General features: G+C 46.1%; 1 protein-coding gene across 11 annotated transcripts in view; it reads left to right on the top strand.

Annotated features, from left to right (window-relative positions):
- The window catches only part of DZANK1 (double zinc ribbon and ankyrin repeat domains 1), a 50,775-nt gene that overhangs the window by 22,893 nt on the left and 14,698 nt on the right, over positions 1 to 13,184 (top strand). For 8 of the 11 annotated variants that reach the window (XM_018057241.1, XM_018057238.1, XM_018057240.1 and 5 more), the window contains exons 10-16: positions 1,480 to 1,575; positions 3,749 to 3,913; positions 5,724 to 5,931; positions 8,201 to 8,304; positions 10,372 to 10,446; positions 12,089 to 12,185; positions 13,080 to 13,180. In XM_018057241.1, the coding sequence (XP_017912730.1) occupies positions 1,480 to 1,575; positions 3,749 to 3,913; positions 5,724 to 5,931; positions 8,201 to 8,304; positions 10,372 to 10,446; positions 12,089 to 12,185; positions 13,080 to 13,180 (846 nt within the window). The remainder of the gene's footprint in view (positions 1 to 1,479; positions 1,576 to 3,748; positions 3,914 to 5,723; positions 5,932 to 8,200; positions 8,305 to 10,371; positions 10,447 to 12,088; positions 12,186 to 13,079; positions 13,181 to 13,184) is intronic. The other 3 variants (XM_018057243.1, XM_013968604.2, XM_005688072.3) reach the window with 1 other exon arrangement.

Here is a 13,184-nt window from a genome sequence, read left to right as displayed (position 1 = left end):
GATTACAAGCTGTCACAAGGGTGAAAAAGTGAAGTATCATGTCGAACTTCAAAAACATCTTGTTAGACAAATGGCATCATGCCAGGAACATTTTGGGGGTAGAATCACTGAACCTACAACCATATCTTTTCTCCATTTTTGAATTTACGGTCCCACTCACCTCCTTTTTACTTGACCTCAAGTAAAGTTCACTACAGGATGAAATAGGTTTAATATAGATAACTTGGGGGATAAAAGAACAAAAAATTTCAGCAATAAGGGAAGTGCCCTTATTAAGTGCCCTTAATGGACAGTGAGAACTGTAACACCTCAGGGACTTCCCTGGTGGTCCAGCTGTTAAGACTCAGCTTCCATTGCAGGGGGCACAGGTTCACTCCCTGGTCAGAGAACTAAGACCCACTTGCTGTGGGGCATGGCCATACTACCTAGGCTATGTTAACCATCTTTTCTGTTTTCTTGTTTGTGTGTGTGTGTGTGTTTGTGTGTGTGTGTATTACAACTTATCTCCAGCTTCCTGATTCAGAAGATCGAACTTACCACTCATTTTCTAAGACAGTCTTTTCACTTTTCCAATTCTAAGTGAGAAACTACAGAGCAAATCCAAATTCATATAGAACTAGATTACTTGTAAACATACAGTCTTTTGCTTGTCTTGAGTCTTCCTGTCTATTGTTGAAGCCAGAGATGGAGAGCCTACCCAGGAGTACAGTTTCAACACTGAAAAAAAAAAAAACAACACCACCACAACTCACACAGAAGCAATGTGAAAAAGTCAGTTTGCCTTCCTAAGGCCAGATGAATACTATTTTTCAGGATTTTTGTTTTTCGTTTCGGGGTCTGCTTCTTTTAAAACTATGTTCATTTGCCAGGCACTGTTTCTGTTGTAATAATTTCTAAACCAATCCAGTTTCAGGGTCTGGTGTTAGTATAGGGTCTCCAGGCTAATGGACTGGAAAGACTGCTTGGTGATTTCTTTGCACAGCTGTTTTCTCATAGCAACACATATTTCTTTTCTTTTCTTGTGGTGGGGGGAAGTACTTTGATTTATTGGACTTAAAGTACTGAATAAGAGAAAGGGATTTTTAAAAAAGGCATGATTAAGTAGATATGAAACTTCTCAATCCTGGCTTTCAAAGTGTCATGCCTTGAACTATAACCTAAAACTTGAACCAACCTATAGATACCACTTTAAATTAACACAGCATATGGCTTCCTTTTTTGCATGGTGTGTCTGTGTGTATTCAAACTTGTGTTCCATGTAAGTTAATTCAAAAGATAAGTTTTAGATGTTGAAATCATCAGGATATCTGACTGCTTCACGGTGGTAGATGCCTCTCATATTATTCCACGTTATTAACACCCTTTTTGTCCTGGCATTACTACACTACTCAGATGAATGGAAGGAAAAATGAACGTGTTTCTCTGAAGAGATCAGAGAAGCACCGTGGAAACACACAGGTCTCTTTCCCTGTTTTCAAGGAGAGAGTGATCTGCCGCGACTGTGGCACCGGGAACCCGGCTCAGCTGAGATACTGCGTCTCCTGCGAGGGGACCCTGCCGTCCTCGCCACAAGAGGTGGGTTGACCGCACACACCTGTCCTGTATCTCAGTGGTCGATAAACGTTCGTTGTTGATGATGAGAAATATAGTCTGCAGAGATGGGGGAGGAAGTTTGTTGGGGAGGAGAGGGGAGAGACCACAAGTGACTCATGGTACGCTGAAGGCAGCATTTCTGTGTGTGGAGAGGACACTGCACGCTCACCGACACACAACTGTCTTCACCGTCTTCAGGAGGATTCCATCACGTCGGCAGTTTCTTGGAATTTCATGTAGTGGCTTTGTGTGGAAGCTGGCGCCACCGGTGGGGCCCCAACGGCCAGGAGTCATTCATGTGTCACTCACAGGCAGGCATGTCTGTTTTGGTTTTTGTTTAAAATTAATTTAAGAAAAATTTTAAGCTTTATTTCAGTAAAACACTTCAGATTCCCTTCGATTATAGCCTATCAGTAAGCAAAATGTATATGTACTGGTTTTGTACCACGTTGCCAAATTCCAAATTTCTTGTCCTAGGAAAGCAAGCTGAAAAGCACAAGTGCTGGCAACGACTGTGTTATTTTAAGCAAAAATAAGTGCATTTTCAGCACTTCAGTGAAGTGAGGCTTTAATCCAAAAAAGACTCAGTTCCACTGTGTGCCTGCTCTTTTTCGAAGTTTAGCAAGTGGTGGGCACCATTGCTTGGGTTTCCCACCAGCTTATCTTGAGTGTTTAAAATGAAGGAATTGAGGTACAATTCAAGTCCAGTGATTAGGTTCTGTGTAGATGATCTATTTTATGTGTATGAAATGATGACTTCCAGGTGACTCGCCCTGGCCTAATAATCCCACAAAGAAGTCAGCGTTTTCCAGCCAATTTAGAAGAAAATTCCTGCTTCCTTAAGGCCGTTGCAAAATACAGCTCTCTGACTGTTCGGGGGGTTGTTCTCATCTCCTTGACTTTCCGTAAAGGAATGTGTGTGTGCTCTTTGTTCTAATTTATTCATTGGTGAGGCTATCGTAGTTTTACTTGAGCAGAAATACCTTATTTCCAGGGTTTGCAGTGGTTCAGGGCTCTCTTCCCTTCTGGATTTGGGAGGACACTGTGTAGACCTGCCTGTGTGGGTCCATGTCCACCTGTCCACGAGTGAGCAGAGGACGCTTGCCTGGTGATTGGTGTGGAGCCATTGTGGGGGTGTTTAAAACAGTTTCTTTGTGCCTCACAGCCACTCCAGGCCAGGTGCCTGCTCCTCCATACCCAGCCAGAAATCACTTCTTAGGACTTGGGTCTCAGCCCCCGGTTAGTTGGGCTTCCCTGGTGGCTCAGTGGTAAAGAATCTGCCTTTCAAGCAGGAGATGTGGGTTTGATCCCTGGGTCAGGAAGATCCCCTGGAGAAGGAAATGATGACCCACTCCAGTATTCTTGCCTGGGAAGTCCCATGGACAGAGAAGCCTGGGAGGCTACAGTCTATAGGGTCTCAAAAGAGTCAGCACGACTTAGCAACTCAACAACAACAGCCTGCTTACTTAAGAATCTGGAGACAGAGACCATTAGTTCTCTCAAACTGAGACGGTCTCTCATTGCTATTTTCATTTGCATTTCTTTGAGGGTAAACCTTTTCACTCATGTATTGACTCTTGGTGTTTTTCTATGAATTATCTGCTTACCTTTTTAATAAAACACTCAGAATTATTTGTGGGAGTGTCTCGTGTAAATAGTGTAGGAGGTTTCGTGTGAAGGGCTAGTCTCTCCTCATCCTGGTCCCTTGGCTCCTACCCAAGAAGTCACCACTGGCACTCAGCTTCTGAGGTCTGCTTTCAGCCATCGGAGGCATGACTAATTAACTGTAGTTTAATATGAACACTGACCCGGTGCTTTATCCTGTTAGTAACCTTCTCATTTTCTCCATGATTTCATAACATTACACTGTCTCTGTGTACTGTGCTAGGTTCAGGCCATCCCCTGGTGCTGGACATTTAAGCTGTTTCCAGTTACTTCCTCTGAATCCACAATCCTGCAGGGAATGGTCTTGAATATACTTCTTAATGTATTTGTTCATCTGCAGGATAAATTGTAGAAGGTAGAACTGCAGAGTCAAGAGAGTATCAGCCTTTCTTCTTGTGATGGCTGCAGTTGTATGGGATGGGTATAAGCTGTATGGGAAGACTGTGTCTCTAATATTCTTGAAAATTTGAAAGTATTTTCTGTCCTCTAGCCTAGCGTTCCGACTTGCTACTCAGTTTGCTTTAAATGTGGGGCCAGCAATCACCCATCTGCTCGCTTCTGTGGCTCCTGTGGCCTTTATGTGAGGTCCTTGGCACGACCCTACATGGAGAGCAGCCTGGCTCCAGCTGCTGGAGAACTTGGCCTGTTTGCTGAGGTGAGGCCTCCACGCTAGTAAGACCTGGTCCCGGGACGGGGTTTTAACTCTGAATTTGTGTGCCCGACCCTGTGAGCCAGCCCAGGGGATGAGAGCCAAAACACTTAGACCCTTCTTGTGGACTTTAACTAGGTGTACAGATAAGTTCAACCAGTTTATGTTTTCAACACATTGATTGCTTTGGGATTCAAAGATATGCATTTATATATATTCATATCTATATGAATAGATGTGGTATTCATAGATATCCTAGTAAGAGATACTCATATCAGGCAGATATTCATAGATATGCATTTATCTACACCAAGTTGAGGCCTAACCACATATGCAAGGCAATAGATGTCATTGCACGCATGCTCAGTTGCTTCATTCATGTCCAGCTCTTGGCGACCCTGTGGACTGTAGCCCTCCAGGCTCCTCTGTCCATGGGATTCTCCAGGCAAGAATAATGAAACAGGTTGCCATGCCCTCCTCCAGGGGATCTTCCCGACCCATGGACTGAACCCACATCTCTCATGTCTCCTGCATTAGCAGGCGGGTTCTTTACCACTAGCACCACTTGGGAAGCCCTAATAGATGTCATTAGGGAGATGTAAAATACGTGGGATAAAATGTATTTTTTCTCTTGAATTTCTTATGTAGCATACCAAGAAATTTCCCCCTGCTCTTTTATATTCTAGAAAACTTACACTGGGGTACATAAGATTGTTTTTGCCACTTATAGCAACTGGGCATATTTGAGGAGAATCTCCCAAGAATATTTTCAGAAGGACGTAATCTCTAACCAGCTTCATGTTAGCCATTCATGGATTTGTCTAAACTACAGAAAGACTTTTCAAGTCTGTTCTCCTCTTTAGATTCTTCCTTTCATCAGAAGAATTTGTGAAGATCGGTCATTTGTAGAGAGAATACACATGCACTCAGCAACTTTGCATCCATTTTTAGGGAGTTCATGCCTTTTTAAGTCTGAGTCCTAAGTGTCAGTTGTTTCAGTCATGTCCAACTCTTTGCGACCCCATTGTAGCCCACCAGGCTTCTCTGTCCATGGACTTTGCCAAGCAAGAATACTGGAGTGAGTGGTCATGCCCTTCTCCAGGAGATCTTTCTGACCCAGGGATTGAACCCGAGTTCTCTTATGTCTCCTGCATTGCAGGCAGATTCTTCTACTGTCTGAGCCACCATGCCTTCTTAACCCAGATTAAAACACAGATACCACGACTGCCAATAACCCAGGTGGCATGTTTGTGCAAATGAGACACATTGTTTTTTCCTTAAGACACTTGACTGCCACCTGTTGGAAATTGATTGTAATTTACTAGCTTTGTTGGACATTTTCTTCCATCTACCAGAAAAATTGTCCTAATATGCAAACATACAGCATCCACCACATGACTATCACCCCTTTAGATGCAGTGCTCTTGTGCAGTGTGCAACATATACAACATTACATGAGGGTCCTCTCAATCCCCCAGGCCCAGAGGATGGAGAGTATCTCAGAGAAAATGCTGGTGCCCAGTAGCTGAGTGTCGATGGTCCACTGGATTTAGAGTTGAGAGGTTGGATTTCTTCCAGGCCTCAGGCAGCGGGACAGTCAGTGACCAGGGGTGGGGCTGGCTTCACAGATCAGGCTGGGCATTGCTGGGCAAAACAAGCAGGGAAGATGAGGCAAGACCTGGAAACTTTTTTTTAGTTCAAAGTAGTGTTTTGGAGTTACTCTTTTTTCTGATTAGGACTGTTTTCTGTGAGTAAAATGGAAAATGAATTAATTTATGTTATAATTTTTTTAACGTTTCCTGTCTTGCTCACATAGCCTCGACCTGTCTGGCAGCCCCTAAATGTTCCTCTGCCCAGGCCTGACGCTGGACCTAAGAGGGATGTGGGCACACAGACCACTGGCCTGTTCTACCCATCGGGGACCCTCCTGGCGAAAAAGGAGCTGGAGGTGGCTTCCCAGAAGCAGAGACAGGAGAAGACGAGTGACCATAAGCCTCTCCTCACAGCCGTCAGCCCGGGGAGAGGTGAGACAAACACTTCTCCGCAGGGCACCCACACTCTCAACGAAAGAGAATTTCCTTTTCTTCCTTGGGATTTATTTTTTATACACAGGAAGTGCCTTTATTTTTCTGTTTCCAAGTAATTTTGGTCTGAATGAATGATAACGCTTCCTCAAACATTAAGCGTGTTTTGACCCCTAACCCCATTATCTAGTTTGTAAATGAAATAGCGCATAAGACTTTGTATACTAAGATACAAATGTTGGTAGTCTGCATCGCTGTTGCTGTCTGCCATCAGCTCTTTTTAGTGTGGTAAAGTTCACCTGACATGAATGTCACCATCCTCCCCATTTTAGAGGGTCCAATTCGGCAGTATTTAGTACTTGAGCAGTACTGTACGACCATCACCGCTCTTCCTCTCCTTTTCCAGAACATTTTCATCTCCTCAAAGGTAAACCGCGTATCCTGTAAGCACCACCCTTTACACCACCACCCGCAAGGGCGTAGTCACCGCTCGTCTGTTTCTGTCTTTATGGATTGGCTTGCTCTGGATGTATGAATGGAAGCCTATGATGTCTTTTGTGACCAGCTTCTTTCACTTTTGTTGTTCGGTCGCTCAGTCGTGTCCGACTCTTTGCAACCCCATGGACTGCAGCATGCCAGGCTTCCCTGTCCTTCACCATCTCCCCAAGCTTGCTCTAACTCATGTCCATTGAGTCGGTGATGCCATCCAACTGTCTCATCCTTTGTCGCCCCCTTCTCCTCCTGCCTTCAGTCTTTCCCAGCATCAGGGTCTTTTCTAATGAGTTGGCTCTTGGCATCAGGTGGCCACAGTATTAGAGCTTCAGCATCAGTCTTTCACTTCGTATAATGTTTCCAAGTTTGTCCATGCAGCATGTTTCAATACTTCATCCTCTTTTTTATAGCTGAGTGATATTCTGTTGTGTTTGTTCATCAATAGTGGACATTTGAGTTGTGTGGCTTTGGCAAGGTCTCTTTCCCTGACCACCTCCAGCCTTTAAGTTCCACATACTGCTGGCCGATTGCTTTATTACTTTCCACAATGCTCTAGGAGTGCAAACTGCTCTACAGATTGATCCAGCTAAATGTGAGGTTTTGTTTTTTTTAACATGGATAGTTTTTGAGGTCAGTGTTTGAGATATTTTTCAGACTTCAAGGGAGCTTGTCTTGGTTAGCTGTTTATTTCTGTGCTTCTCTTTGGTAAGATGGCCAGCCTGTGGTTTAACTCCTGTCTCTAGGCTCCTCTTACTTGCTTTCTACCACATCATTTACTGTTATCCTTAGGCCTTAACATCCCCTCCTGTGGGGGCTGTGGCCAGCTGGAGGGCCCTGCCCCATCCAGAGCAGCAGCTGCCCCTTGGGCCCAGGCAGCTGAGCCGACGCAGAAGGGCAGGCCTAGAGCTGCCATGTGTCACCCACCTGGGGACAAGAGAACAGACACATGTGAGATCTCTCAAGTCTTAAGCGGTGACAATGAGTTAGAATTATTGTAAACCCTGTGCCGACTGGAAAGAGGCAAAAGGAAGCTTTTCAGAAATACTCTGCATACTGACGGGGCGTATATACTCGCCAAGACTCAGACTGAACCTTTAAAATAGGTGTATTTTTAATAATAAATTGTTTCTCAATATGCTTAATTTTAAAAGAGTAAAAGACTCCCTTGGGATTTCCCTGGTGGTCCAGTGGCTAAGACTCCACACTCTCAATGCAGGCCACAGGTTCGATTCCTGGTCGGGAAACTAAGGTTCCCCATGCCTCCCGGCACAGCCAAAAAAATAAAATAAATAAAATAAAAAGACCCCAGATATGGCAATCAAAATGTTCCACTGGAATTCTATAGTATTCTATGATTGTTCTTAGTTGCCTATCGTGTCCGACTCTTTGCAACCCCATGGACTGTAGCCCGCCAGGCATCCCTGTCCATGGGATTCTCCAAGCAAGAATACTGGAATGGGTAGCCTGTCCCTTCTCCAGGGTATCTTCCTGACCCAGGGATCAAACCTAGTTCTCCTGCATTGCAGGCGAATTCTTTTACCGCCTAAGCCACCAGGGAAGCCCATTCTATGATTAATCATGTGCAAAAAAAAAAAAAAATTAACCAGGAACAAAAAAATGGAACTTACTCCAGTACATAGTCAAGGTTCAGTAAGTAAAAACCATCACAGAGTTCGGCCAAGTGAAGCCAGCTCTCTGAAAACGCATGGCGTGCTGGTCCTTCTCTGCCTTCACCTTGGAGGAATCATCCGTGTGCTCGGTCTTCTCTCCTCCTCAGGATACTGGAGAAAGCAGGTGGACCACATCTCTGCGCACCTCCGGTCTTATGCTCAGAACAACCCTGAATTCCGAGCCTTGATTGCAGAACCCAGGATGGGAAAGGTGGGTGGACTCTGAGTGGAACTTCCACACCGACCGTCCCGTGGGATCGGGCTGAGGCTGCCCCCAGTGACTGTCCTGAAACTGCACTTGGCTTGCTCCTTTTCCTTCTCCTTCCCTGCTTTCCACGCCTCCTCACTGTCCTCCCCACAGCTCTGCCTCCCTCAGTCACTTGCCGCCCGAGTCTTGTCCCAGGGTCCGGGCACCTGACTGAAGATGGTACATTGTGAGCGTCTCATGCTTCTAGATACCGCAGGCTGTGGGATTCTGAGTCAGAACCATTACACCTGACTGTAGGGTTGTGTGTGGGACTTCCCTCGTAGCTTAGATGGTAAAGAATCTGCGCACGGTGCAGGAGACCCGGGTTTGATCCCTGGGTCGGGAAGATCCCATAAAGAAGGGAATGGAGGGTTAGACTGTAATGAAAGAATAGTGTAGTATAGCCACAATGGCGCTAAATCCCATCCCTTTCCACTCGCCCTTGTGGTCATAAGAGTTACCAGGAAATCTGCGCTCAGTGCCTGCATCAGGTTCTCCACCCCTAGTCCTCTCAACGTACCTACAGTGGGTAGCCTCATCTGGTGGCAGTTCTGAAAACATGCCCACAGATTCTTTGAGAGTCTGCCCTTCAGAGGATGGAGTCTGCGTCCCCTCACCTTGAATCTGGGTGGGCTTGTGATTGTCTAACAGACTATGGTGGAAGTGATGCCTGGGCCTCCCAAGGCGTGGTCATGCAAGCCTTCCCCTGCTTGGGTAATGGCACGCTAACCACCAGCACTCTCCCATGGAGCCTGGCCACCCCACTGTGAGAAGCCCAAGCCACGCCGAGTGGCCACACACGGGGGCTCCGTCTTCAGCCCCAGCAGAAGCAAGTCTTGCATGGTCCTGCCTTGTATGGAGCCAGGCAGATGACTGACGAGACCCTGGTCATCCCAGCCCCTGAGCATGGAGCCACCTCTTGCCACTCCAGTCCTTCCAGTTAAGGCCTCAGGCATGGAGCAAGGCAAGCTGTCCATGCCATGTCCTTTGGAATCCATGAACATGATAAAATGGTGGTTATTGAATGCCACTAAATTTAGGGGGTTTTATGCTGCAGTAGATAATCAGAACAAGCCTTATTTAACATCCAGGAAAACTGGCTCAGGGAGCTTGGTAATCTTCCCGGGACTACACTCTGGGTCTCAGGGGATCAGGATTTGAAGCAGGTCTGTCCGATCTCAAGGGTACTGCTATTATAAAGACACATCTATAAGAAGACCTTTTCCTCCGTCATGAGGGTCAGAAGAACCTTTAAAAGTTAGTCCAGCCCACTCCTCTGCCACCAGGTTAGGCCAACATTGAAACTGTGTCATTGTCAAGTATTGCTAATTTTTTTTTTATAATCCATTCTGGTGGTTTGTGAATTCTTTGGCCCAGTCTAGGGGTCTGTGGGCTATGACCCGTGGGGTGAATCTGGCCTGTTACCAGTTTTGTAAATCATGTTTTATTGGATCACAGCTGCACTCACTCATTCATTTACTTATTGTCTGTAGCTGCTTTTGTGCTACAATGGCAAGGACCCTGTGGCCCACAAAACCTAAAATATTCAGTGTCTGATCCTTAAAGCATTTGCTGAGCCCCACTGATCTAAATTCCTTCTGGCACTTACAGAGACAGCAGCTCACCTGAATATCTGGTCCTTGATTGCCAAGGACCTGCCCCACCCCACCCCCACCCCAGGTTACCTTTTCCTAGTTGATGACTTGCAGCCATGTGACTTAATTAAAGTATGTCTCCTGCAGAGAGTATAAATTTGAGTCTTGCTTTCTTAACCAAATCTGGCAGGCTTGACTCTTTGGCGTATTTAGTTGGTTTATGATTAATGGAATTATAGGTAAGTATGCATTTGTGTCTGCCATTTGCTCTTTGTGTTCTGTTTCATTGGGTTTTTTGTTTCTCTATTCCTGCTTGCTTTTTCGTTAATGAAATAATTGATTACATGTACAGTTTGGTATCTCAGAGTTTCTTGGCCTCAGGGCCTTGAGTCCCACACTCCTGGTTGTGAATTCTCTCTCTTACTTTTTTTACAAGCTCATCTCTGCTACTGTTCATGAGGATGGCTATGAAGTCAGCATTAGGCTGAATTATATTCAAGTCTCCAACAAGGTGAGTAAAACTGTCAAAAGTTATTCATTTGAGAACTGACTGACCTAGAAAAGGGTAGCTTATAACTTATTGAAATGCTTCTACATAATCCACAGAAAGGAAGAGTTTCCAATAACTGTAGCCTAGCAATTTCATAGAATTAGATAAGTAACTGAGCTAAACCTCAGAGAATCCAGCTTTCAGGCACATAAAAATGTCATGAGAATAGGAATTATCACCCTATTGGTCCTTTAGTTCTCTGGTTACTTACACTCACTGAAGTCTAGGTGAAAGGCTGACACATGTTTGCTATATGTACTTTGACCTCTTTGCCTATAAAAATAAGCCAAACTTTGTGGCCATATGTCCCTTGCCCTGCCCTCTTATGTGGTAACTGGAACATTGTCACAGAGCCTGTGTGTGACCAACACTAATTGACAGATGCGGCAGCTTTAGTTTCATTTGACAAGAAGTTACAGTATACAAAAAGAACAATGAATGGATTGAGAAGGTGAGTGAAGAAGGCAAGGAAAAGAAGGGGGAACTTGCCCATGGGTGTGACCTGGCAGGATAGATGCCTAGGCCATGCCTAAGTCACAGGGAGGCTGGGAGCAGGATCCCATGGGAAAATGCACGTGAACACGCTCTGAAACCAAGGAAAGTGCTAAATGCTGTGATTTCTGTTGTGTGGCTGCACCAGAACTTAGGCTGGGATGTGCTTCAGGAGAATGGGACTGAGGGATGCAGGAGGTAGGCTTGGGGGGCTCGGGGTGGTGGAAGGCTGAATGACAAGGGCTCTAGCCTGATCCACCAGGAGCTCTGGCATGTGAATCACACCACCTTTGTCCCCAGTTGAGGTGGGGGGAGGGGCGTAACCACTAGGGCAAGTAGGCACCCACCTACTGAGAACAGGGATCAGCCATGAGTTGTTAGCAGCCAGCGTAGCAGCTGGGATGGTAGCTGACTGGTTTAGGGGAACTGGGCAGCCACCAAGCGTATCTACAATGTGTTGTCCATCGTGTAGAAGTGGGAAAAGTGTCCCCAGGTCCACAGTATGTTTCTTCTTAGCCTGTGTGTTCTGTGCTCAGAAAGTAGTGGGTAGCCCATGGTGGGGTGGGCAGGATGCCACGCTGTGCGAGTGGTCCAGGTGGATTGGAATTCCAGGGCTGGCCTTTGTCCCGCCCATCCTGATTTTATAGACATCCACATAACCTCATTTTACCTTCTGGTCATAATATTTCCACTTTACAGATGAGGACACTGAGGCTCAAGGTTCCTAAGGTAGTAAGTGACAGCACCAGGATTCACGCTCTGCAGCCTGAGCCTGCCCGTCAGGCCCACCTAATTCCAAGACTTGGGGGGGGCACAGTTACATACACATTGTATAGAGGGGCTGGGGCAGCTGCGGGAAGGTGGGCTGGCAGGAACCCATTTGGAGGCTGTTGCCATGTTCCTGGTGAGAGAGCAGGGGCCAGACCAAGGCGTCGTTTAAGAGGCAGAATGGACAAAGCATCACGGTGAGGTCAGGGAGATGTCCAGGATGGCCAGGCTTCAGGCTTGACCATCCGTCATTAACAGAGAGAGGGGCAGGTGAGCAGGGAGACCGTTCTTTCTGCTGGGACGTGGCGCCGTTCACTGTGCATGATTTTTTTTCATTGGCCAGAACTTTTACCTGAACAAGGCGATGAATTTCAGCGACCACTTCCTGAGCAGCATCACTGAGGGTGGGAATGGGCTCTTCGGCAGCGGGTCCAGCTTGGGTGAGTTGTCCCCTTTCTGGGAACTTTAAAACGTTGACCCATTAAATATGGACATTGTTAAGAGAACAAATGCTATGAGTTCTCATCACGAGGAACTGTAGTTTTTCCTACCTCTTTAGTTTTGTTTCTGGACGAGATGACACTGTTCACCAAACGTCCTGTGATCACTATTTCATGGCATAAGTCTTCATGCTGCACACCTGAAAGTTAGGCAGTGCTCTATGTCAATTACATCTCAACAAAACTGGAAGAAAAATAATAATTAAAAAAAGAAAAACCAGGAGACTTCCCTGGTGGTCCCGGTAGTTACGACTTCTTCCAGTGCAGGAGGTACGGGTTTGATCCCTGGTTGAGAAGCTAAGATCCTATGTGCCTCGAAGCCAGAAAACCAAAGCATAGAACAGAGGCCACAGTGTTGTAACAAATTCAACAAAGACTTTAAAAATGGTGCCCATCAAAAAAACATATTTTTAATAAAAATGAAAAAGGACAGTGGACCAAAAACAACACAGTGACTCCGCAAGGACGGCAGAGAAGTGCTAACCATTATCTGGCCAGCCATACCTGGCCAGCACTTTCACCTTCAGCCCGTGTTACCTCGTCTGGCCTCCCAGAAGTCAAGTGTGAGACCTTTGCAGACAGATTGGGGCAGAGGGTACAGTTTGGGGTCTGAAAACTGTAGCTTTTCTTCCCCTCCTTCTTATCCATCCTCTAGTTCTGGACTGAGAGGGCCAGCCCCAAGAGTCCTTTCTGCCAGGTTTCATCAAATAGAAATTTCTATAAAAGCCTTTTCCTCCTCCTGACTTCCAATGGGGTACACGGGGAGGGAGAGTGGCTCTTACACAAGGGAGTGGCAAGGGGACGTCACTCGGTCCTGGACTCCTGTCATTCCAGTGAGCGACTACAGCCAGGGCGCTCCTGACACAGAGGAGAAAGTCACCAGGACCAAGAATTTCAAGACCAAACCCTTTCAAGAGAAGAAGCAGCAGCTTTCGGTAC

The sequence above is a fragment of the Capra hircus genome, chromosome 13 (assembly GCF_001704415.2).
Source record: "Capra hircus breed San Clemente chromosome 13, ASM170441v1, whole genome shotgun sequence".
In the NCBI taxonomy this organism is placed as follows: Eukaryota; Metazoa; Chordata; class Mammalia; order Artiodactyla; family Bovidae; genus Capra; species Capra hircus.
Note: the sequence above shows the minus strand (reverse complement) of the source record. Positions and strands in the feature narration are given on the sequence as shown.